Raw genomic sequence first — 26,201 nt, 5'->3', positions numbered from 1 at the left:
ACAGAGAACACTGTTAGCATTAGCTTGTGAAACTACCTCCAACTTCCTTCACACTGGACGCACATATAAAAATGGTATCCACAAGTTCATCTGATAAAGGGCTTAATTTACCAAATCCCAAACTTTAATACTAGATCTAATGACTTTTCATCAGGGGTTTGATATCACAGGTCTAGCTTAAGAATGTGGAAAACTAACAAAAGTACTGAAGGAAAAAGTAATAATTGACAACAATTCAAGCGAACTGGAGAACATATTTATTGAACATATAAGAGTAGTTCAAAGCTCTGAAGTAACAGAAAATATTAGCTTCGGTTTCAAATGTAGCATAAAAACCAAAAATGTAAATCACAGTCCTACAGTACAGGACAGTCTGGATAGAGCAAACAAAGCGGCCCAGTACCTCACTAAACCCTACTCACCAGTTTAAACTCCACCAACAATTATACTTTGACAGTATTTGCCACATACAGGGAAATGTTCTCTACTTCAGTTATCTTACGCCATAAACCTCAACAGTCCAGGTTTACCCTTTGATAAAGAACATTACTGAAGGACTCTGACTCAAGCCCATAAACCGATCCATTTTCAAAAATGTTATTAAAACATACAGTATTCTATTTAAACGTTTAAACTAACTTAAAGATAAAGGCATCAAAAACAATAATTTACTTTATTTTTCCTCCTAAATAGTTAATTTACTCTGAAACAAACAATTTTTTGTCACAGTCCTTTCATTTTACAGTGAAAATCCTTGTGATGCTTTAAAAACAGAAAAACATCCAGTATCAACAGGGGGGGGGAGGGGGGGCACCACATACAAAAACCTCAACCCCCCAAAAAGAAGGAGAGCAGAAGTATTGGAGCTAATGAGAATGCTTAGGATATGATTAAGAATTCTTAAATGGGGCAAGACATACTGTTGTATGTGAGAAACTCTAATGGGGAGTTCTCTCAGTATCCACAGTAGGTTGGTCCAATGGGGTGGGGAGGTTCAGTATCCACAGTAGGGTTGGTCCAATGGGGTGGGGAGGTTCAGTACCCACAGTAGGGTTGGTCCAATGGGGTGGGGAGGTTCAGTACCCACAGTAGGGTTGGTCCAATGGGGTGGGGAGGTTCAGTACCCACAGTAGGGTTGGTCCAATGGGGTGGGGAGGTTCAGTACCCACAGTAGGGTTGGTCCAATGGGGTGGGGAGGTTCAGTACCCACAGTAGGTTGGTCCAATGGGGTGGGGAGGTTCAGTACCCAGAGTAGGGTTGGTCCAATGGGGTGGGGAGGTTCGAGTCCAAATGGTTATGCAAATACCCTCAGAAACATATCATTGTCCAAAACAACTGTTTAGCTAAAGGCTTGCGTTAGCTAGTACAGCAGAAAATTAGCAGAAAATTAAAGCGATGCACATATATCACCATGTTTGAATATAAACTTTAAGGCACAAATGCATGTCATTTCAATGTCTTAAGAGGGAAAATACTTTGTCCTTGAAGTTTTACATCAATGTAGCTGCATCAATGTAGCTTGCAGACCCAGAAAACAACTGAAAACCAGTCAGCTGTTCGCAAAACAAATAAGCAAATACAGCCAGATAAACAAAGACACGTTACTGGTAGTTAATCAAAAACACTCAGAAACAAAGACAAATTACTGGTAGTAATTAAACACTCAGAAACAAAGACAAATTACTGGTAGTAATTAAACACTCAGAAACAAAGACAAATTACTGGTAGTAATTAAACACTCAGAAACAAAGACAAATTACTGGTAGTAATTAAACACTCAGAAACAAAGACAAATTACTGGTAGTAATTAAACACTCAGAAACAAAGACAAATTACTGGTAGTAATTAAACACTCAGAAACAAACAAGTAAAAGTATTGCTCTTGAAAAAAAAGTATTGCTCTTGATTCAAGTTCAATTCAACATCTCTTTCACAACTTACTGAAAGTGGCACTGGCTCAACAATACAAAGACCAGTGTATCATGTATATTCTGATATGACTGTGTGCAGGGCCAGGCACGTTACCAGGGTTCAGGCTCCTATAGCCTACACAGAGATGATCTCAGAGGATCAGATGACCTCTCACAAATGGACAGAAAGCTCTGGTGGTAGAGGATGTGTGAGGAGGAGGAGCAAGGGGAGGAGCAAGAGGATGGAGGAGCAGGAGCAAGAGGATGGAGGAGGAGCAAGAGGATGGAGGAGGAGCAAGAGAGGTTACAGGGCCTAGTCCTCTACTACAGTTTGGAGGAAGCTGAGGGGTCTACGGCGGCCTGGTTGTCGTCTTTCTGGTCCATCTCTGTGTGGTGCTCCTCCTCCTTGTTCCCGCCCCCCTCCTCCCCAGTCTGGAACATGTCATGAGTCCACTTGTTTGGGCTTCTGCCCCCCTTGCGGTAGATGAAGCGACCCCTGCTGTGGGGAAAGACCCCTCGGCCACAGCTCTCCAGCCATGTCTTCTCATCCTCACGGTCATCATGCTGTAAGGTGGATGGCCAGAGTGGTCAGTGAAAAGAACCACTGCAACAGCATCAGTAGAGGAACACGTTTTAACGTATTCATGTTCTATTAATGTCCCTAAGAGCTAAGATGATCAACTATCACAATACTGAAACACAATTAAGACCAGGTTTCCATATTCAAATCAAGATCATCACATGTAGTGTACTATAAAAAGGGAAAAGGGTGCCATTTAAGACAAAGTAATAATATGTGCTAAAACAGGGAAGTGGTGAAACTCACAAAGTAGTATTTCCTGCTCTTGGGGGTGTACTCTGGGTCCCAGTCCTCATCTGGAGGGCGCTCTGGGGGGGCGGTGTTCATATTAGGAGGGGGGTTGCCATTGCTGCTTGTGTTACCTTGGTAATTGCCCCTATTCCAGCCCCTTCCTCCTCCTCTGAGTCTGGGAAGCTGAAACCACAACAACAAACTTGGTCAGATAACGGGCAACTTCACTCTACAGCCCAAGATACTGATCTTGGGTGAGTTTTGTTGTGGGAGAGCGAAAAGGACAGCTATAGGGGGAAAGAGTAGGGGAGAGAAAATGAGGAGAGAGGGAGAAAGAGTAGGGGAGAGAAAGTGAGGGGAGAGAGGGAGAAAGAGTAGGGGAGAGAGGGAGGGAAAGAGAGAGATAACACTAGGGGCTCTCAGTTGGCTGTGGAGAAAAGAGGAATCAGGCCTATAGTGGGAGTGTTGTGTTTTTCATGTCACTGATGTATATTACAAGACAATCAATCACATCATTCCAATTGTTCAGTCCAGTCTATACAGTTAGGCTAGGTGTACAGTAGACTACAACACCCAGAGCAGAACTTACAAATCCTCCACCACTTCCACGTCCTCGGCCCCTATCCATGGGGCCCTCAAAATCCCGAGGGGGACCCCTATCCATGGGGCCCTCATAATCCCGGGGCGGACCCCTATCCATGGGGCCCTTATAGTCCCGGGGCGGACCCCTATCCATGGGGCCCTCATAGTCGCGTGACCCGAAGCGAGGCTTACTGTAGCCCTGGTCCATATGCTCCATCTCCTCCCCCATCATGTGGTCTTTACCTCTGAACCCTCCTCTGAAGGGAGAGGGAGAGGAGGAGGAAGAGGAGGAGGACGGAGAGCGATCACGATTCTTCTTGTTTTTTCTGAGTGTGAGAGGTAAAAGAGCAAATCTCAAATAGTCTCCATTTTGATGCCTCTAAAGCTGGGAGTGCAAAACAGGAAATCATGAAGGGTGAAAATGTGTCACATGTAGCTTGTATCACTACATTTTAATCAAAGATACAATTTAAGGATGAAACATTGTCTTCAGGCAGATGGCTTCATTCTAACACTACCGGCTCATTGGGCTGTCTGACGTAAGACAACGGGAAGAGACTATAGGGAGGTGATTTTACATTAAGATATACTAAGCCTACTTTGATTTCTTGTGGCGTTTGGAAGATTTCTCTGAGGACCTCTCTTGGCTAGGTCCTTGGGAGCCCTTGCCCCTGTCCCGTTGCCCAGGCTCCTTCCCAGAAAACCTTTTACGGCGCTCTATATCCAGACGCAGGTCCATTGGGTCAGTTTTTGCTGTTCTACCCCGATCCTGTGTAGATATAGAAGTGTTGTCTATGTTAGTGATCGCTTTCGCTTCGGACAACACAACTTCTAATTTACCATCCTACCACTTAACTTCATCAATGGACAAAATATAATGAAGAAATGATGTCTTTTCACATACAAAAGTTAATACAGAACTTGTTACAGAACTTGTTAAACAGTTCCAGTATTGGACCCATCTGATGGTGATGACACAAAATGCAGCCCTTCTGAGATATAAGGCCAACTTGATGTTAACAGCTTTTCTTTCAAATAACTTGAATGTTTTATATCAAAGTATTTTGTATCTACTCAAGTAAACAAATCAAATATAATGTGTGTTAATGTAGACTAAGTTAATCTTCTACGGCTTCTACTAAACTGAGTAACTTGGCCAAGTAACAGACACACATTTACAGACAGACATCTACACACCTCATAGTAAAACAGCAGCTCTTAAGATAGATTTTCAAAAAACAAAATCATTTGCACTGAACTTGAATACATTTAGCTTGTTTCGAGAAAAATACTTACAACGGCATTGCTTAGGGTCCCTTGAGAGGCTTGGACACAGCATCTTAAGTCACTTCCTGTTAGCCTTTGCTTGGGTGGGTACGTACGTACGTACATAACAGCTCAATAACCATATGATCTCTTAGGCTCGCGGGCTCGCTTGGCATTACAATACACAATTGGGCTCTTTTGATTTAGACATAAGCATCTCCTTTAAAAGAAAAGCACAAGCTGAACACTGCTGCTTTGTCTGGACCGTCTCAATTCCCTGTTTTACTTCAAATGCCAAAAGAGGCCGTTCACCTTGTAGCTGCAATCCTCCAGCTCCTCAAGCAGGTGAGAGTGTCTGGTAAAAGCACTGGGGGAGACATCGATTCTCCTGGAGGGGGACACAAAACAAAACAAACAGTTGGATACAGCTACACTAATGTGTGTACTGATCACACAATGGTCTCAAAGAATGTTCCAATATTTCTCATAAAAATATTTGGAGTAACTTCGACACACAACTTTATAATCCATAGCCACATGGTATGTTTGATTTGTGTTACATAAATCTCATGTCAGTCAAAAGGCGGGTAACTGCCAAAATAAAGGAAACACCAACATAAAGTGTGTTAGTAGGGCGTTGGCCACTACAAGCCAGAACAGCTTCAATGCACCTTGGCATAGATTCTACAAGTGTCTGGAACACTATTGGAGGGATGAGACACCATTCTTACGAGAAATTTCATCATTTGGTGTTTTGTTGATGGTGTTGGAAAACGATGTCTCAGGCGCCAATCCAGAATGTCCCCTAAGTGTTTAATTGGGTTGAAATCTGGTAACTGAGACGACCATGTCATATTGTTCAAATCGTTTTCAAAACATTCAGGTGACCACTCGTGCCCTGCGGATGCGTGCATTGTCACCCTATGAAGGCATAGCCATTTTTATACATGACCCTAAGCGTGATGGGATGTTAATTGGTTAATTAACTCAGGAACCAGAGCTGTGTGGAAGCACCTGCTTTCAATATACTTTGTATCCCTCATTTACTCAAGGGTTTCCTTTATTTTGGCAGTTATCAGTATTTTCTACAATGTTGGATGAGAATGACTTACCTGTGGATTTCTGGACTCTTCCTTTGTTTAATCAATTCCATCTCAGCTGCTTTTCTTTGGTACATGGCAAATCGCTCACTTAAAGTCATGCCTGAAGAGGGGAAGTGTTGTGCTGGAGGACAGATACAATGTTTATATTTTGGACACCACTAACGCAGACAATATTTACATACAGTGCCTTCAGAAAGTATTCATACTCCTTGAGTTATTCCACATTTCGTTGTGTTGCAGCCTGAATTCTAAACTGATCTAGACACAACACCCCATAATGACAAAGTGAAAATATGTTGACATTTTCGCAAATTGATTGAAAATCAAATACATGCATCTAATTTACATACGTATTCACACCAACTTTGCGATGACACTCAGGTGCATGCATTTTTTTGTTGTTGATCATCCTTGAGACGTCGCTACAACTTGATTGAAGTCCACCTGTGGCCATTTTAATTGTTTGGACGTGATTTAGAAAGAAACATCTGTCTATATGTATATATCTATCTAGTCCCACAGTTGACAGTGAATGTCGGAGCCGAAACTATACCATGAAGTCCAAGGAACTGTCCATAGACTATAAAACAATGTAGACTATAAAACAATGTAGACTATAAAACAATGTAGACTATAAAACAATGTAGACTATAAAACAATGTAGACTATAAAACAATGTAGACTATAAAACAATGTAGACTATAAAACAATGTAGACTATAAAACAATGTAGACTATAAAACAATGTAGTCTATAAAACAATGCCTAGAGTGAACGTTTCCAAGAGCACAGTGGTCTCCATCATTGGGGAAACTGAAACAATATGGAACTACCCAGACTCTGCCTTGAGCTGGCCGTCCGACCTAATTGAGCAACTGGGAAAGAAGGACCTTGGTCAGGGAGGTGAGATGGGAGAAGCTGCCAGAAGGACAACAGTCTTTCCAGCACTTCAACAATCTGGGATTTATGGGCGAGTAGCCAGACGGAAGCCACTCCTGAGAAAAAAGGCACGTGACAGCACACCTGGCAGTTTGCAAAAAGCCACATGAAAGACTCAAGAGCATAAGGCAAAAGATTCTGTGGTCTGATGAGACAATTTTACTCTTTGGCCTGAAAGCAAAGCACTATGCCTTGAGAAAACCAGGCACAGCTCATCACCCATCTAACACCATTCCTAACATGAAGCACGGTGGTGGCAGCATCATGCTATGGAGATGCTTTTCAGAGGGCTATGGACTGGGAGACTGCTAAGGATAGAGGGAACAATGAATGGAGCCAAATACAGACAAATCCTTGATGAGAACCTGCTTCAGAGTGCAAACGACATTAGATTGGGGAGCGAAGATGTACGTTCCGTCAACACATGGACCTCAAGCATACAGCCAAAGCAACGCTGGAATGGCTTCAGAACAAGAATATGAAAGTCCGAGTGGCCCGGCCAAAGCCCAGACTTGAATCCCATTGGAAATACTTAATGATTGTTGTTCACCGCCTCGCCCCAGCTACCTTAACAGAGCATGAGAAAATCTGCAAGGAAGAAAATCCCCAAATATAGATGAACAACGCTGATACAGACATACTCAAAGCTGTAATCGCAGCTAAAAGGTGCTTCTACAAAGTATTGACTCAAGGGTGTGAATACTTATGTAAATTAGACATTTCTGTATTTAATTTTCAATCAATTTGCTAACATTTCTAAAAACATGTCTTCTCTTTGCCATTATGGGGTTATAGTGTATAGATGAGTGAGATTTAAAAATATATTTAATCAATTTTGAATTCAAGCTGTAACAACGTGGAATAAATCAAGGGGTTTGAATACCAATCTGAAGGCAGACAACCTTTCTTAGTCCGTGGACGTCTCCAACTCAGACAATTGTTTAAATTCAAATGACTTAAAGAATGTCGCACACTAAGGCACTGTGTGCCGAAACATTGGTCAGGCGTATCCATTAAACTGTTGGGAGCACAGCGTTTACCCTCCGTTAGTCAGCACCTCTTCAAACATTGAGGTGCGTCAGCTCATCCTTTTTTTTTTACTTGAAATGTTCTCACAATGCCGGAATTACGTCAAATCCTACAAAAGGACTAGTGAGTCAACAGTCCATGGAACTAACGAACATTCCAAATCCAAGCCCCGCAGTGGTCCTTGTTGTGTCTGTACCTTCAGATACTGACGCCACGGTAACCAATAAATAATCGGTGTCAATCCCAAATGGAACACTATGCCCTATTATAGTGCACTATAAAAGGGAATAATGTGCCATTTGGAATACAGACCCTGTTTAATAATCAACCCATAGATCTGCTCTCACTGACTTCATTCAGCCAGTGGTTACTGTTTAAGTGTTGTTGTGGGTAGGGCTGTGGCGGTCATAACATTTTGTCAGCCGGTGACTGTCAAGTAAATAACTGCTGGTCTCACGGTAATTGACCGTTAATTAAAATACAGTACCAGTCAAAAGTTGAGACACCTACTCATTCCAGGGTTTTTCTTTATTTTTACTTTTTTTGACCACTATGCATAGCAAATGGAGCAAATGGAGGGTGCTTTTCCCTGGTTCATTTTCAAGCCAGCCGGGTAGGCTATACTCCTGTTGTAAATATAAGCAATGTGCTTAATATTAGGAAAGTTGAGATATAAATATAGTAGGCGTAGTCTATAGAAAGCTGATGGAATACTCTTCTTTTTAATAGAGGCCATCACTCTGTTTTCTTAAGCAATTGCATGGCCTATAGAAATGTTGCACAACATGAGCTCATGAAGTGTTTGATTACATTTGCATTGATGTCAGAGGGATTAGAGGGACAATAGAGTGCCGAGTACCAGACAGTTAGCAAATTTGGTAGGCTACTATTGACCATCAGCAGTATCAGACTGTATCTGACTGCCGTCATGACTCGTGACAGCTAATACGGTCTACGTAAGCAGCCCTTACCTTTGATGTAATGCACAATGGTGACAATATGCTGCGCAAACAGCTCGGAGGGGCTGCGTTGGAGTTGAGCAGCCTGTATGTGTTGGAAAATGGAGCGGAACTGTCCGGAATCTTTCTTACTGGGATGTACCAGATCCCTGGACATACCACGCTCCTTAGTCAGACTTCCAGAGGAGCTGAGAAGAGGAAGACAAGTTGAAACAAAACTGTTGTGTTCAAGACCGTGACAAAATGCAGAGTTGAGAACTAGGCCAGTTTCGGAAACTATTAACCATCCAAACAGTCTGTTGATGGACACCATTGGTGATGCTGCTTACCTGGGCATTTCATCAAATGTGTTGATACTGTGCTCCAAGCCCTCCCTCTTCCCAGAGGGCCGGGCTAGGTGTGACTCCGACCTATTGATGGGGAACAGGGCCAAGGGCCTGTCCTCCCCGCTGCCTGAACCTCTAGGGGGCACTGCTGCGCTGACGGGAGATGGACTCCTCCTGCTGCTCTTCTCCTTCTCTTTCTCCTTCTTCTTCTCCTTCCTCTTGGACTTCTCTTCTTTCTTGGAGGCCTGCTTGCGGCTGCGGTAGAGCTCCTCCTCCATGTGCTCCAGGTCTTCATCCACGTCTTCGGCCGTATCTCTCCGTCTCTCCTCGTCCTTCCCCGGGGGGTAGTAATGGGGCTCGTCTTCCCACTTCCCAAACACATCCCGTGTCGTCAGGGTGGCTCCTTTGGGCTTGACCACCTCCTCCTCCTCCTCCTCTCTTTCAGCAGCCTGAGACTTGAGGAAGGCTTCTTCGGCTCTTTCCAGGAAGGGCAGGGACTTATCGGCCTTTGAGCTGAAGGAGGCTGCTGTTATGTTGAAGAGGCCTCCTCCAATCTTGCTGTTCCCTTTCTCTCTGCTGTCTCCGTCTTGGCCATTCTCCCACTCCGCCGCCTGCTGCTTTTTGTTCTTGTTTTCTGCCAAGAACCTGGGAAATCAGAGAAGCATATGGACCTTTACATTGTGTTATACAAATGGAGAATTTTGATTCAAATCTATTATCGTTACAGAATCCTGATTTTCTAACAGGGCGCTGATATTAAAATGAAAGACATTTCATCACGTGGTAGAATGTTGGATGATCTAATGAAACAGAAGAAACAAGACTACACAACCATAGAAGACTGACAATAGCAGAGAATGACATTGAACACTTAGAATAGAATGACCAGGACTCATATTGTAATAATGATACTTACTTAAACATCACCTCTTAAATTAGAGGGATATCATGCTGCTGGAAGGGGTGCTGGAGGGCCAGTAGGAGGCACTCTTTCCTCTGGTCCCCCCAAAAAATATTCCAATGCCCCAGGGCAGTGATTGGGGACATTGCCCAGTGTAGGGTGCAGGTAAACGGGTGTCCTGACTCTCTGTGGTCACTAAAGATCCCATGGCACTTATTGTAGAGGTGTTATCCCCGGTGTCCTGGCTAAAGTCCCAATCTGACCCTCATACCATCACCATCCAATTGGCTCATTCATCCCCCCTTCTCTCCCCTGTAACTATTCCCCAGGTCGTTGCTGTAAATTAGAATGTGTTCTCTGTCAACTTACCTGGTAAAATAACGGTATAATAAATTTAAAAAATGCAGAGGACAACAGCAGTGACTTTTTCAATTGTGTTATATGCATTTAAATTGAGAAGAGAGGCAATGGCATCCATTCTTTTAAATCTATTGTAGCTGTGCAGACTGAACAAGCTTAAAATAAATCATTACAATCACATACTGGGAAGAAAAATAAAAAACACGATGAAAGAAACAGAATGTAAAAAGGGGGACGTACTTTTTGAAAGCAGAGGAAATAGCAGTCTTATCGTCTGCTCTGGTGGGATCCTCCTTGCCAAAGAAACCAAACCCACTGGTGGAGGCAGTCGGCCCGGCCTTGGTGGAGCCTGGTGGGCTCTTGGTAGAGGGAACACTGCCAGTGCTGCCCATGGTTCTCCACAATGACCCTTTGGGGTCTGACTTCCCCTGTTTGGCACCAACAGCCGGACTGCTGCGTTTGGGGCTGGTGTTATAGTCACTCAGACCCTGCCATTTCCCAGCAGAGGCCTTATCATGGCTGCTGCCTTCTCCCCCTGCCTGCTCCCCAGCCTCTCCCCTCTCCTCCTTGACCTCTGCTGGCGTAGTCTTGTCCTTTACATCTTTAGAGCCAGGCTTCCCTGAGCCGGGGCTGCTGCGGCGATTCCGCGGGGAAGAGGAGCGGGAAGAGGAGCTGTGGCGCCGCCGGGACCGTCGGGAACCCCTGGAGGACGAACGGTCGGAGAATCGAGACCTGGAGTGGCTGCGGCTGCCGGAGCGTTTCCGGGGCGTGCGGGACCGAGATCTCCCTCTTCTGGGGCTGTGAGGACCGTGTTGGTCCTGGTCGTGGGGCGGCCCGTCCCGGTAGCCCCCCCCCTGCCAGTTGTTGGCTCTGTAGCCGTAGCTGTTACCTCCTCTCTGGTAACCATGGCGAGGGTAGAAGCCCCGGGTTCTACCGCGGAAGTAAAAGGGTCTGCGGAAGCCACGGTTGTAGCCCCTCTGGTAACCCCGGTTGTTCTGGTAGTCTCTGGTGGGATAGTTCCTGCCGTGGGACGGAGAGTGAGATCTGGAGCGGGAACGTGACCTAGAACTAGGAGAGAAGTCTGTTAAAGATACTGTGTAGCCAAGTCAATGTTGGTACACTTTTCAGAAGTTCGCCTAAACATTATGAAAACAGTAAACATATGTACATCTTGAGACAATCCTGTCTGGTTAAGTTGGACTGAGTAGGAGTATACAGTCAGAGAGTAAAATAATAAATGTTTGTTTCGCCAGCCTGCACCTCGCCAACTCAGGTTGGCGAAATTGAGAACCCCCAATTTCACTCAGAGAGCACAGACCGCCTGTAGGTTAATTGGCAGTGGTCCCAGTGGATGGGACTGAGGGACTGCGTTAGAGTATTCTGTCCACTTGGAGGAGCTACTAAACCACACACTAGCGCCTATTAAAACACAACCAGGGACCGACGCAGCCAGGATCCTCCTCCAACCCTTTTCCTCTGAAGACACTCAACATTCAAACAACTTCACTTCAAGGTGCCCTTTGAGTAACATGATGAGAGAAAATACAGAGAAGGAGAAATCCCCAATCAGTCATCATATGGAATACAACATGTTCATACTGCTTATCCTGTGTCATTCTCAACCAACAAAACGAAGACGTAGCCAATGTATTTGTTTAAATGCTGGAGATTTTAGACATGAAGACCATTACCTCCTCCACACAAAGGATTCGAACATCTGTCCTTAAATCCATGGAAATAATGTGAAGCAGAAAAATAAAACAGTGAAGGTAGCGTCCCCACAGTACGTCGGCACACGACTCCTACAAAATCCAGGAAAACGCAAAGCAGCAGGCACATTTTAGAAGGACGAATGTGAATTGGGGACTTACAATTAAACCCAAACGACAACCCAGACAGCAAGCGAACAGGATATTGGTTTCTACCCATGTACCGCAGCGGGGGGGAAAAACGGCCAAATCCATCATATAAAAATCCCCCAGAACTTACCTCTTTAGCTTTTTCATTGAAAGAGTCTAGAGCTGGTGTTCTGAGCAGTGAGCTACATAGTGTACTGACAGCAGTGAGGGACTCCCTTTATCTGGCGAGTGTGTGTGTGTGTGTGTGTGTGTGTGTGTGTGTGTGTGTGTGTGTGTGTGTGTGTGTGTGTGTGTGTGGAGGGACTGGAGCAGTGGAAAGAGGCGGTACACGTTGAGACAAAATGGGAAAGCATTTTTACTCTAATCCCTGTAGGAGGAGGGAGTGGGAAGAGGGTGTTTGACCTGGCTAGACAACACTTCCTCTCCTTCTGACACATCTCTCTCTTTGTGAAAGCACTTCCAGCCATTACTTTCCTTTTGGACAAGTCATTGATTATGTATGGCACTTGTCTTATGCATTGCTGACCATTTCACCCGAAATTAGAGGTCCCGAGCGCCCTGTTATCAAGCCTCTGTATGGCAAAAACACCAAATCTCCTGTCTGAGGGGGATCAAACTTTAACAATAGCCTACTTAATATCAATATATAAAAAATAAAAAACAAATGCTCACTCATATAACTAAGTTGAGATGTAACCAACACTGGGCCCATAATTCCTCATGGAAGTCATTACAGACGCACAAAGTGCTGAATGCTGTTTGACAACCCAGGGCAAAGAACTGACCCAAATGATTACTCACTCATCTTAAAATGATTTAAGTATTCCTCTGGAACAAAAGGATGATTCAATAATGAATAGAACTGATGGGCATGTTATGTAGGTGCATTAGTTAACTCTGTCTCAGTTCAAATAGAAGACGGAGGGGAAATAGATTGTATAATACAAAATGTGTCTTCTGGTTAAGACGCGGTCGTTTTAATCCCATCACAAATATGAAGTTACATTTTTATCCCAGCAAAGAAAAAGGACAAATGACATTTTACCCAAAAGGGTACCAATAGTCTATCTTAAAAAGGTGCAACACAGGATTTCATTTATTTTTGCATTGCAATTTCATAAAATGTCCTTATATATATATATATAATTTAAAGGACATTTTATGAAATTGCAATGCAAAAATAAATGAAATCCTGTAGCGCTAACAGTGGAATTCTAGTGTTTCACAGTATTACTTAGGGCTGGGCGATTTATGTCCGTTGTTCTCATGTTATCTTTTGGTCTCGTGACCTTTGCTCCTTCTGTGCTCTGTGGACCTTCCCAATTACACCAGAAACCTGAATAGAATGACGAAGCATCCACTGAACCAGGACCAGCTCCCACCACCAGCCGCCGATACAGAGGCCAGAAATGCTTCATTCCCACCAGGATAAGTCAATTGCATTAATACCTGCTCAACACCCCCCCCCCCCCAGACTGTATCCATAAGTGTTGTCTGCTGTAGTTAATGCTTGTGATTTATGTATTTATTCACCTATTGGTGATGTAGTGCTTAAGTTTGTTGAGATGCAAGACAAACTTCCCGAAAACAGACATACAAAGAATTATATTAGAAGCTCATGTCTCCGCAGGCGACAAGCTTAGGTCCAAAATAAACCCACAGAAATGCATTGGGTTTATTTTTGTGAGGGTGAAACATGTCACGTCGCCTCTTCCTCTCTGCTCACGCTCACCCCCCCCCCCCCCCCGGCACTCACAACAACAAAGATGAGAGATCACATCTTCCTCTCTGACAAGCGGTTTCAAATCGCTATTTGCATTTGAGGTTCGGTGCAACAGAATGGTTCCTATGACCACCACAACACATGGAGACATTATATTACTGCAATGGAGAAGTTACCCTTTCCAACGACACCCTTTCATGTCTCAACGAATCAAATTGCGTGCAGAGCAGACACTACTACCACAAGAATATTGATGCTTCTGGAAGATTAATGCTCAGTTTATCACACATGGTATTGCGGTACCACTAGCAGTATTTTGGTCAAAGACTGTTATACTAACTGTCTAAATATTCAATAAGCATGAAAAAAAAAATGCCTTTGTATAAGGAATATTATATTGTAACTCGTTCTCATTCTGAGAAATAAGGTATGCCACTTGTTTTCAACATGTTAAAAGTCCACGGGCTAGTATGCTGTTCAAACAGCTGGAGATGGACAGAAGGGTGTGTTCATAACAATTCAACTGTTTTACCTTGTTACCTAACAAATAGATCCAAGTTGGCTAAACTTGAACTCAACAAGTTGGCTAATCTTTATATGAAGATTAGCTGGTTACTCACTAGCACGTGGACTTGTGCGTTTGTTTAATGAGACCCCTGTTCATTTTCTATAATGCCGGCTACAAGAAGTTAGCCATTATTAGTGAACGTGCATTATGCATGGATCTGGTTAAATTTGTAACAAAACGACTGGCAGCTTCATTAAATATTACCCGCAAAACACCAGTCTCAACGTCAACAGTGAAGAGGCGACTCCGGGATGCTGGCCTTCTAGGCAGAGTTCCTCTGTCCAGTGTGTGTTCTTTTGCCCATCTTAATCTTTTCTTTTTATTGGCCAGTCTGAGATATGGCTTTTTCTTTGCAACTCTGCCTTTCAGCATCTTCACTGTTGACGTTGAGACTGGTGTTTACGGGTACTATTTAATGAAGCTGCCAGTTGAGGATGTGTGAGGCATCTGTTTCTCAAACTAGACACTAATGTACTTGTCCTCTTGCTCAGTTGTGCACCGGGGCCTCCCACTCTTTCTATTCTGGTTAGAGCCAGTTTGCACTGTTCTGTGAAGGGAGTAATACACAGCGTTGTACGACATCTTCAGTTTCTTGGCAATTTCTCGTACGGAATAGCCTTAATTTCTCAGAACAAGAATAGACTGACAAGTTTCAGAAGAAATGTCTTTGTTTCTGGCCATTTTGAGCCTGTAATCAAACCCACAAATGCTGATGCTCAACTAGTCTAAAGAAGGCCAGTTTTATTGCTTCTTTAAATCATAACAGTTTTCAGCTGTGGTAACATAATTGCAAAAGGGTTTTCTAATGATTAATTAGCCCTTTAAAATGATAAACTTGGATTAGCTAACACAAGGTCCCATTGGAACAGAGGAGTGATGGTTGCTGATAATGGGCCTCTGCACACCTATGCAGATATTATATAAAAAAATCAGCCGTTTCCAGCTACAATAGTAATTTACAACATTCACAATGTCTACACTGTAAACTTTTGAACGGTAGTGTATATATATTAGTGAATCGTCCATAAGTTTGATATATGATCTTTTGGCCATATTGCCCAGCCCTAGTAGTACTTACCTGCCAGTGTTGGGATTGGCTATGATATTGGCCTTTTGATTTTCTCCAGCCTTCTGTTATCAAACTGGGAAAGCTGTTCTGACTTTGTAGCTGTGTTATCTATTGGAAATCGCTCCGTGAGAAAACAAGCACTGAATAGTGTAGGAAATTGTACCATCTAAATCCATTGTGAAATATTTTTTCAATAACAAAATCGCTGTGAAATATATTTTCAGTAAATAACACAAAATACTGTTTTACAGCGGTTTAAAGCTGGTGGACCAAAACCAAAGTTGCTTCGGTTTTGGTCCACCAGCTACAAACAGTTGTAAAAACAATATTTTTTGTTATTTACTGAAAATATATTTCACAGCGATTTAGATGGTTCTTTTTTTCTCACAAAGTCAATTCGAGTGAACAATGTAGAATTTCAGCAACCAGGAAATGTGCGATTTCCACTAGATAACATACCCAAAGTCAGTACAGCTTTCCCCATTTGACAACAGATGTCGATCCAGCAGGAAAAGTCGAATATCACAGCCAATCACAACACTGGCGAGTAATTAATAAAATGTGAAACTATCATTCCACTATTAGCACCAGATATATTATGGACATTCTGAAATTACAATGGAAAAAATGTGTAGCACATTCTCATGGTAGGCATGTATATGTCCTATTAATCAACGGAAAACAGGGCTTGATGACAAGTCTCCATACAGTAGAGAAAGGAAGTGATTATAAACTTCACCTGTAGCGGTGCTTCCTGGATCTGGAGCGGGAGCGGCTTCTGGAACGAGACCGCGTGCAAGACCTGGACCTGGACTTGGATCTGGAGCGGGTCCTTGCGGGGCAATCTGGCGCTTTAGACATCTCCACTGGCAGGCCTGTCTAGAGGTCTACCTGTCCAACAACAAGAGGGATGAGTGATGTTGGTACGCACTGGTAATACACTTGGGTGTTTTATACAGTAACAGTTCCCAACCTGCTTGTTGACCAAACAGAGAACATATAAGCAAAGATAGTTATTTAAAAAACAAACCCAAGATAGACCAGAGCCTGTCATTTACAATGGGAGCAAATGATTTACAGCGGGCAAAACAAGCAAGGAGGTGGGCAGAGCCAAGCACGAGCTAGTGAGATCCTATTGGCGTGTTCTAGCATTAATTTGCAGATTTCCATTAGGGAACGCCTACTCTGAAGTACACGTGTGCAATAACTCAATTTGCCCTTGCACTCCTAAACAACACTTTTTGAAACTTTGGCAAAGGGTAATGTCTACAAAACGCAGTCCACTGTTACAGATCCTAGTGACATTGGTGGTGTGGAGGGGAGGGCAATGTCAATAGACTAGATGTTCAGGAGTCTTATGGCTTGGGGGTAGAAGCTGTTTAGAAGCCTCTTGGACCTAGACTTGGCACTCCGGTACCACTTGCTGTGTGGTAGCAGAGAGAACAGTCTATGACTAGGGTGGCTGGAGTCTGACAATTTTCAGGGCCTTCCTCTGACAACGCCTGGTATAGAGATCCTGGGTGGCAGGAAGCTTGGCCCCGGTGATGTACTGGGACGTTCGCACAACCCTCTGTAGTGCCATGCGGTTGGAGGCCGAGCAGCTGCCATACCAGGCAGTGATGGAACCAGTCAGGATGCTCTCGATGGTGCAGCTGTAGAACCTTTTGAGGATCTGAGGACACATGCCAAATCTTTTCAGTCTCCTGAGGGGGAATAGTTTGTGTCAGGGCCGCTTCACGACTGTCATGGTGTGCTTGGACCATGTTAGTTTGTTGGTGATGTGGACACCAAGGAACTTGAAGCTCTCAACCTACTCCACTGCAGCCCCGTCGATGAGAATGGCGGCGTGCTCGGTCCTCTTTCTCCTGTAGTCCACAATCATTTCCTTTGTCTTGAGCCCATTAGCGGCTACCCAGGCAGAAACAAGAAGTAGAACCAGACACCATATAAGGTCCTGACATGCTGACCACACCGCTCGCGTCACGTGCGCGTTGCTAAATAAATTTACACATACTTGTTATTCAATCATTGCGCGTGCCAACGAGAGTCTGCGTTGCCAAGCGCTAAAATAGAAGTCAGTTCTATTTGTGACGCTGAACGCGGTGCAAGTCCTGCCTCTCCCCTCTCCTCATTGGTTTATAGAAGCAGATAACCAATGAGGAGATGGCACGTGGGTATACCCACGTGGGTGATTGAAAGATGAACTGAGGTCGGTCGTTGTAATACTATGTAAGTTAAATGCCAATCGCCATATAAAGTCCAAAGAAAAAGCCTGTAAGGAGGAGAGATGACTAGAAACGAGTCGGTTGAGCGTTTTATATGTAGATTCATTTTCAGAGTAGAGAACCTTGTGCATTTCAGGTAAAATAACAACTCAATGTTTATATCCCAGGACAAATTAGCTAGCAACTGCAAGTTAGCTAGCTAAATTTCCATAAATGTTTAATGCTTTTCGACCTGTCCCCAAATTAATATAATTGATTCAGAGTTTGTTTTGATATTTCAACCTGCGTGTCGTGATTGCGTTTTGGGTGGGGGGACAATATCAAATTGCACGCGTCCGGTTTGGGTATGATGTGAGGTAGAACAAGGAAGTGGACATCCTTGAAATAAAGACAAATCTAAATATACAACTAGATGTACCGGTCCAACAACAGGAGGGATGGGGTGATTTAAGTATAAACGTTTGTTTTATATAGTGCTCAAACTTCATGCATGTTGACAAAAGTAGACGAGCCTAGAACGAGGAAGACGAGCCTAGAACGAGGAAGTTATTAGCTTCAAATTAGCCTAAACACAAATCAATAAAAACTAGCTGGTGAGAAAAAAAATACGTTTTATTTATTTAGCAAATAAACAAACACATTACAACACAATTTCACACACTGTCCAATAAAAAAAACTCACTACAAAATGTCCAACACAATGAAGAAAATCATCTCTATAGTCACAATCGTGGCCCCAAGAGATTTCTTGGAGCCTATTAGCAACCCGTGTCCTATGGGCCCTGGTCTAAAGTAGTGTACTACCCCTATGGGCCCTGGTCTAAAGTAGTGCACTATATAGAGAAATGGGTTCCATTTGGGGGACAGGCTATTTCTAGAACTGTTGAGACCTCAGGTCTGGAACAGTGACTTGACAACTTGTCCCCTGTCAACAAGACCCACTGCCCTCGCCTGCTTGACCCCTGGCAGTCGCCAGTATCCCCAAATCCCCCCCCCCTGACCTTCACAGTGCTTGTGGGGAAAAAGTCAAAACATGGAGCTATACAATGTCAGAATCTATAACAAGACAGTTGAGCGAATGTCTTAGAATGCTTTTTAGCAACGGCTTGTCTTTATTTTGCAGCCATACCCATAATGCATAGTAGTGTGGGCGGGGAGTGAATAGAGACTATAGAACCATTCCGGACAAGATACACAGCCTCTGCAGACCATATTAAAAAGAAAAGTGTATTTTCTTAAACTTTAAAGCAACTCATCTAAAACTCCAGACCACTTAAAACAAACGTTGAGTGAAGAAATACAATCTATTTTTCCAATAACACTAGTATTGCTAGCACTGGTTTCCAAAGACTTGGCAATGGATACATTTTGACAGTAGAGAGACCACTATGCCCAAATGGGTCCAAGAGAGAGTGTTAGGAGTCAGGGCTCAAGTGCTCTGCGTTTTCTATTTTATTGCTAAGGAAACAAGATTCTTTCAAATATTTGAGAGGGGTTAACTGTAAGGTAGCCTACATGTAGTGTCTTCAGTAAGTATTCACACACCTTTACTTTCCACATTTAGTTGTGTTACAGCCTGATTATTAAATTGAGATTCTGTGTCACTGATCTACACACAATATCCCATAATGTCAAAGCGGAATTTCATTTGTAGAAAATTATAGAAAGGTATAAAAAAATGTAAAGCTGAAATTTCTTGAGTCAATAAGTATTCAACCCCTTTGTTATGGCAACGCCTAAATAATTTCTGGAGTAAAAATGTGCTTAACAAATCGCATTATAAAGGTTGTATAGACAATAATAGCAGTTAACATGATTTTTTAATAACTACCCCATCTCTGTACCCCACACATACAGATAATTGTAAGGTCCCTTAATCGAGTAGTGTATTTCAAGCACATACTCAACCACAAAGACCAGGGAGGTTTTCCAGTGCCTCGCAAAGAAAGGCACCTATTGGTAGATGTGTAAATAAATTAAATAAAAAGCTGGATGCTGAATATCCCTTTGAGCATGGTAAAGTTATTAGGCTTTGGAAGGTGTATCAATACACCCAGTTACTACAAAGATACAGGAGTCCTTTCTAACTCAGTTGCCGAAGAGGAAGGAAACTGCTCAGGGATTTTAAAACAGTTTAATGGTTCTGATATGAGAAAACTGAGGATGGATAAACAACATTGCAATTACTCCACAATACTAACCTAAACGACCGAGTGAAAAGAAAGAAGTCTGTACAGAATAAAAATATTCCAAAACATGCATCCTGTTTGCAACAAGGCACTTAAAGCTACAATATTTAACTTTTTGTGTGACCCAACCAAATTCACATAGAAATTTGAGTTGTACACCTATCACTCTCATTGAAAGCAAGTCTAAGAAGCGGTAGATCTGTTCTATATGCACTATTTCTATGCTTCCCGTGCTTAAGTTTTGTTATTGCGTCTTTTACTTTCTGTTTTGTACACCAGCTTCAAACTGCAAAAAAAAAAAAAAAAAGGGTTATGGAGAAAAAAGATTCACAGTTCAGATGTTACAATGATAAGCTACACAATGATTGCTGGTTTTGTCACAAACTTTACTGTTAGAAATGTAGCAACTAGGAAATGGAGGAGTGATTTCTGCATATTGCACCTTTAAGTAATACTGCAAACAATGTGGCAAAGACATACAAAGAGTTATGTTTGGTCAATGGACGCAGAAAGGCATCACATCATTCAGTACAATTATAAGGAATGGGAACCTAGATAACTTAAGTAAAAAACATGGCTTGGATAAACAAGATTTTTACAGATACCTACAAGTCCGACACTATTTCTTAAGGGAGATAAAAGTGACTGACCCTCGAGCACCTCCAAAATTAATCCAAGTATTCACTAACGCATACAACTTGGGGAGTAACAAAAAAACGATTTCAAATCTCTACTTGGGTATTCAATCCTCAAAGAAACATTCTACAAACTATATTAAAAAGAAATGGGAGGAGGAACTTAACATTGAAATAACTGATGAAACATGGTTGAACATATTAGAGACTCAACAAAGCTCCACCAACTCAAGGTCATGGAGAGAATTCTGTTGGAAGAATGTTATACGTTTCTTCATAACACCTAAACTGAAATCAAAACAGACTGGCTCACCACACCCTTGTTGGAGAGAATGCGGTCTATTGAGGGCGGACCACTCTCATATCTTTTGGTCCTGCCCCGCAATCGAAACTTACTGGGGAGAAATAAGATCTAACATTGGAAAAATAATGGGATTTGACATAGAACAAACATTCATTTCTTTGTACTTGGGTGAAATACCAGATAACTTACACAATAGAGAAAAGTACCTCTTGAAGGTCCTACTGGCAGCCAGTAAAAAGGCTATCACTAGGAAATGGCTACAAAAAGACCCTCCCACAGTGACACAATGGATAGACATTGTAGAAGAAATACACCACATGGAGCGTATGACCTTTGCTTTAAGAACTCAACAGGAGAGAGGTCAGGAATACTGGGAGAAAAGGGTTTCATACTTGGAAAAGGTCTAATTCAAAGATGCTAATGTAACTAATATGATGATGAAGGTATGAAGTGCATTGTAACTGCCAGATCATTTTTGTTATTTTATTTTACTTTATTTGTACTTTCTTTGTGTTCCTACAATAAAAACAAAGTATTAAAAAAAAAAAGAGTTATGTTTGGGTCAAATCCAACACAAGCATGTTGGTGGCCAGTGGTGGAAAAAGTACTACATTTTCATACTTGAGTAAAAGTAAAGATACCTTAATGACTCAAGATAAGTCACCCAGTAAAATAGTACTTAAGTAAAAGTCTAAAAGTATTTGGTTTTAAATGTACTTAAGTATCAAAAGTAAAAGTATCAATGATAAAAAATTCCAGACGGCACAATTTTAATTTTTTTACGGATAGCCAGGGTCACACTCCAACACATCCTTTCTAAGCAAAGCATTTGTGTTAAGTGAATCCGCCAGATCAGAGGCAGTAGGGATGACCAGGAATGTTCTCTTGATAAGTGTGCGAATTGGACCATTTTCTGTCCTGCTAAGCATTCAAAATGTAACGAGTACTTTTGGGTGTCAGGGAAAATGTATGGAGTAAAAAGTACATACTTTTCTTTAGGAATGTAGTGAAGTAGAAGTTGTCAAAATATAAATAGTCAAGTACAGATACCCAAAAAAAATACTTAAGTAGTACTTGAAAGTATTTCTACTTAAGTACTTTACACCACTGTTGGTGGCTGCAACATATCACTTCATATTTTTGACCATGTTGGTGGCTGCATCATGTTATAAGCATGCTTGTCATCGGTAAGGACTATGGAGTTTTTTTTAGATAAAAATCAATGGAATACAGCTATGAGCACAGGAAAAATCCTTGATGAAAAGCAGACTGAACAAGGTTCCTAACAGACACTGGGAGACGAATTCACCTTTAGCAGGACTATAACCTAAAACACAAGGCCAACTCTACACTGGAGCTGCTTACCAAGACGACATTGAATGTTCCGGAGTGTCCTAGTTACAGTTTTGATTTAAAAATCGGCTTGGGAATCTATGGCAAGACTTGAAAATGGCTGTCTAGCAATGATCAACAAATCAATTTGACAGAGCTTGAATATTTTATTTAAAGAATAATGCAAATATTGTACAATCCAGGTGTGTAAAGCTCTTAGAGACTTACCCAAAAAGACTGTAATCGACACCAAAGGTGCTTGCTTCTACAAAGTATTGACTCAGGGGTGTGAATACATATGTAAATAAGACATTTCTGTATTTAATTTAAGAAATAAGCAAAAATGTCTAAAAAACATGTTTTCACTTTGTCATGGGGTATTGTGTGTAGATTATTTAATAGATTTTGAATACAGCCTGAATTCAAAATGTATTAAACAATCTACAAAAAAATGTGGACTAAGTCAAGGGGCATTAATCAATCTTTCATAGCACACAGAGAAGCACCTTTATGGAATAGGAATGTAGCCTAATGTAGGTAGTCTCATGGTCTGTTCAGTTATAAAAGTGATATTTCCTGTCCAAGGAACCACAAATATGTTGCGCTTGTTGCGTTTATTATTATAAACCAACTTACTAAACAGGATTCACTTGATCTCACAGGTTGAATCTAGACGTTGTACATTTTGCACTAGGCCTAATGCCTGCCTATTTCTCTAACCAAAACAGTTCTGGCCCAACACTGAGCTCTATAATGAGAGTAGACGCAAAGAACAGAGGTAGACATAAAATAAGCAATATTTTGGTATTCTATCAGTGGCCGGAGACAGTCAGTGGAGCAGGGGGAGGGTAACTAGGTAACGTTAGTTAGCTGGTTAGCTTCCTTGACTGACCATTAAAACGTCAATAGCAAAAATACTGGTTTGTAAAGCAAAAAGCAATTTCACTTAGCTCAGACTTGTTTGTTACGAAACTAGCTAGTTTGTTTATAATCTAGCTAAGCAATGTTTGCAACAATAAAGCTAACAGTTAGCAAGCTGGCTGGCTGGCTTGCTATGCTAGCCAAACCAACGAAGAAACCACCGAATGCTGAGTTGCGAAGGACAAGGATGCACAATAATTTACCTAAACTACATGAAGGCATATATTCTATTTGATGTAAAATACATTTCTGATATCGTAATGTAAAAACGAAATCCACCACTGCCGTACACTAACGCTAGCTGCCAAATATTAGCCCAATTTTGGTCGCCTACTACGCAGCAGTGGCTATCGAGGTCAAATTTCCTTCCTGGATTTGTCCAATCTTGAGGATTGCGCCCACCTCAATTGATTTAAAAGGGCATAGTATTAGTTAAAAGCACGATACTAATCATACAGTAGCTATTGTAGGCTACTACTGTGAAATATACGAACTGAAAACCTGTTATTGCATGTTCTTACCTGATAGGAAGCAGTTTCTTGGGCGCGAAATAGCCTACAGTCTGCACTGTTCACTTTACCAGTAAACTGAATGAACACGCGCCCAACCCCCTTTTGCTTCCTACTCGAAAATGTTGCAATCAGTTAGCTAGCTAACGTTACCTGTCCAAACTATCTGTCCCTAAAGAAAAATAAACCATGACTTAATTGACCATCCTCTTTAAAGCATTTCAAATCTAATTTACATATTGTTAAATAACAGTATTAACAGTCATAAATATTACACATATATATATAATACCATTTGATTTGTTTGTTTGCTCATGCAAATCACTTAATATATTTACTCTATCAACCCAACAACAAGCTCACCGAAGGGGGTCAGATTTCCAGCAAATGATGTAAACATTCCAACAAGACAAACATGGACATCCACATTCCATTCACACATTCCAATGCCCTTGACCCTGTCATCACTTAGTATGGTTTGATAAATAAAAACGTTTATTTTTTTATTTTATTTTTAATCTTTATTTTAACAGGGAAAACAGACTGAGACCTGGAACTCTTTTACGGCTGTGCCCTGTGTAAACATGTTGACATGTACAGTTTTAGACATACAGACAAGAACATTTCAAAACATACACAATTCAACAGAAACAATCACAGACAACATCATATTGATCCTCCATAAGCATTTTAAAATGGGCAAGGGACACCAGAGTGTCTAACTTAAGTTGGATCTGCAGTTTGTTCCATGAATAAGGTGCAAAGGAACTGAAGGCAGTCCTACCCAACTCTGTGGAGACCGCAGGAGTCTCTAATGTAATCCACATCTGTGATCTGGTTTTAAAATTAGTACATCTTGTGGAAATTAATGATGATATATATGGAGGTAGTTTTAAAAGAAGTGCTTTATAAATAAACAAGAGAGCATGTTGCTCTCGCCTCACAGATAGAGAGACCCAACCCACATGTTGATATAGGATACAGTGATGAGTTCTGTAACTATCACCCGTGATAAACCTGAGTGCACAATGGTAAATAGCATCCAGTGGTTTTAATGTGTTTGCCGATGCATGCATATAGATAATATCACCATAATCTAAAACGGACATAAAAGTAGCCTGCACAATTTTTTTCCTATTTACAGAGGACAGACAAGCCCTGTTTCTGTAAAGGAATCCTATCTTGAATTTGAGCTTTTTTCCCAATTCAGTAACATGTTTTTTAAAAGAAAGCCTATCATCTAACCATACCCCTAAGTATTTATATGCAGAGACCTTATTGATTTGAGTACCATCCAAGCTAGTGATTACAAACGTGTTTCTAACTGAGAGTTTAGACCTAGAAAAAAACATGACATTTGTTTTCTTAGCGTTTAAAACAAGTTTAAGCTGTAAAAGAGACCCCTGTAGTATCCTAAAATCAGACTCCAACTGCATTAAAGCTTGGTCCGCTGTTGGAGCAATAGAGTACATCACTGTGTCATCTGCATATAAATGGAATTTACAATATCTGACATCATCACCAATGTTGTTTATATAAAGTGAGAACAATAGTGGGCCAATTATTGAACCCTGAGGGACCCCTTTAAGTAACTGTAAGGGGTCAGACTTGACCCCATCGACCATGACGGCTTGAGTTCTATCTTTAAGATAGTCATAAAACCATCGGCAGGCATCAGTGCCCAGTCCTATAGATGACAGCTTACTCAAAAGGATAGCATGGTCTACAGTGTCAAAAGCTTTTGACAAATCTACAAACAACGCAGCACAGTGCTTTCTATCGTCTAAGGCATTTGCGATATCATTTACAACAAGCATAGTGGCCGATGTGGTACTGTGTTTAGATCTAAAACCAGATTGATTGGTACTAAGAATACTGTTAGCAGAAAGAAAAGATTGTAACTGTTTGTTGACTATAGATTCTAGAATCTTTACCAGACAAGGGAGCCTAGAGATGGGTCGATAGTTATCCAAATCACTACCGTCACCTCCCTTATGTAATGGCAGAACAAAAGCTGCTTTCCACACCTTAGGGATATTTCCTGTGCTTAATGTTAGATAAAAAATGTGTGTTACTGAACCAGCAAAAATAGGTGCAGCACACTTAAGTAAGTACGGATCTAAATTGTCAGCGCCTAAGGATTTCTTAGTATCAATGGCACACAGGGCAATTAGAACCTCTGCTTCAGTTATTTTCTGGAAACTAAAAACAGGGTTACCATTTTTCAGAGTAACGGTTGAAAAGCAAGACGAAAAATCAACTAACTGGCCAGTACCACAAAGTCCACTTTTCCTTTCAAATAAAAAACCAGCAGAGATGAAATGCTTATTAAAAGCATCACAAATATCATTTTTTTTCAGTTAGAATACAGAAGTCTGAGGTAATTTGCTTAGGAAGAGAAACAGCAGAATTCCCCCGTTTCAGTGAATTAACGGTTTTCCAGAATTTTGCAGGATCTCCTGCAGAATCTGTCATAGCATTAAGGAAGTAATTTGATTTTGCCTTTTTGACAGCTGCAGTACATTTATTTCTCAATTGCCTAAAAAACAGCCAATCAGCTGGAGTACCTGTTTTCCTCGCCAAGGCCCAGGCCCGATTCTTTTGCAGGAAAAGACCTGACAATTCAGGAGAGAACCAAGAACTGGTTCGGTTTCTTACTCTGTGATTCTTAAGCGGGGCATG

General features: G+C 41.7%; 1 protein-coding gene across 2 annotated transcripts; it reads right to left on the bottom strand.

Annotated features, from left to right (window-relative positions):
* Nucleotides 1–242: 242 nt before the first annotated feature.
* Nucleotides 243–23,687, bottom strand: LOC139555258 (thyroid hormone receptor-associated protein 3-like). 2 transcript variants are annotated; one of them, XM_071368916.1, is made up of 11 exons: nucleotides 23,532–23,687; nucleotides 16,144–16,295; nucleotides 10,426–11,253; nucleotides 8,928–9,569; nucleotides 8,611–8,786; nucleotides 5,682–5,793; nucleotides 4,882–4,957; nucleotides 3,903–4,072; nucleotides 3,311–3,629; nucleotides 2,737–2,904; nucleotides 243–2,474 (listed from the first exon to the last, which is right to left on the bottom strand). In XM_071368916.1, the coding sequence occupies exons 2-11, from the start codon at nucleotides 16,263–16,265 to the stop codon at nucleotides 2,235–2,237; spliced, it is 2,853 nt and encodes a 950-aa protein (XP_071225017.1). In that variant the 5' UTR covers nucleotides 16,266–16,295; nucleotides 23,532–23,687; the 3' UTR covers nucleotides 243–2,234. The 2 variants fall into 2 exon arrangements, with proteins under 2 accessions (XP_071225017.1, XP_071225018.1); XM_071368917.1 differs by having other exon boundaries at nucleotides 16,144–16,291; nucleotides 23,532–23,684.
* Nucleotides 23,688–26,201: the final 2,514 nt, after the last annotated feature.

This window comes from Salvelinus alpinus, chromosome 26, assembly GCF_045679555.1.
Source record: "Salvelinus alpinus chromosome 26, SLU_Salpinus.1, whole genome shotgun sequence".
In the NCBI taxonomy this organism is placed as follows: domain Eukaryota; kingdom Metazoa; phylum Chordata; class Actinopteri; order Salmoniformes; family Salmonidae; genus Salvelinus; species Salvelinus alpinus.
This window is presented reverse-complemented; position numbering and strand designations above follow the sequence as displayed.

What these genes read in the sequence shown, in the direction of transcription:
- LOC139555258 (XM_071368916.1), bottom strand. Translation starts at nt 16,265, where the DNA reads ATGTCTAAAGCGCCAGATTGCCCCGCAAGGACCCGCTCCAGATCCAAG. An exon ending in ACATTTGATGAAATGCCCAG is followed by an intron (nt 8,787 to 8,927) that starts GTAAGCAGCATC and finishes TCCTCTTCTCAG; the next exon opens with CTCCTCTGGAAGTCTGACTA. An exon ending in CATTGTGCATTACATCAAAG is followed by an intron (nt 5,794 to 8,610) that starts GTAAGGGCTGCT and finishes TCTGTCCTCCAG; the next exon opens with CACAACACTTCCCCTCTTCA.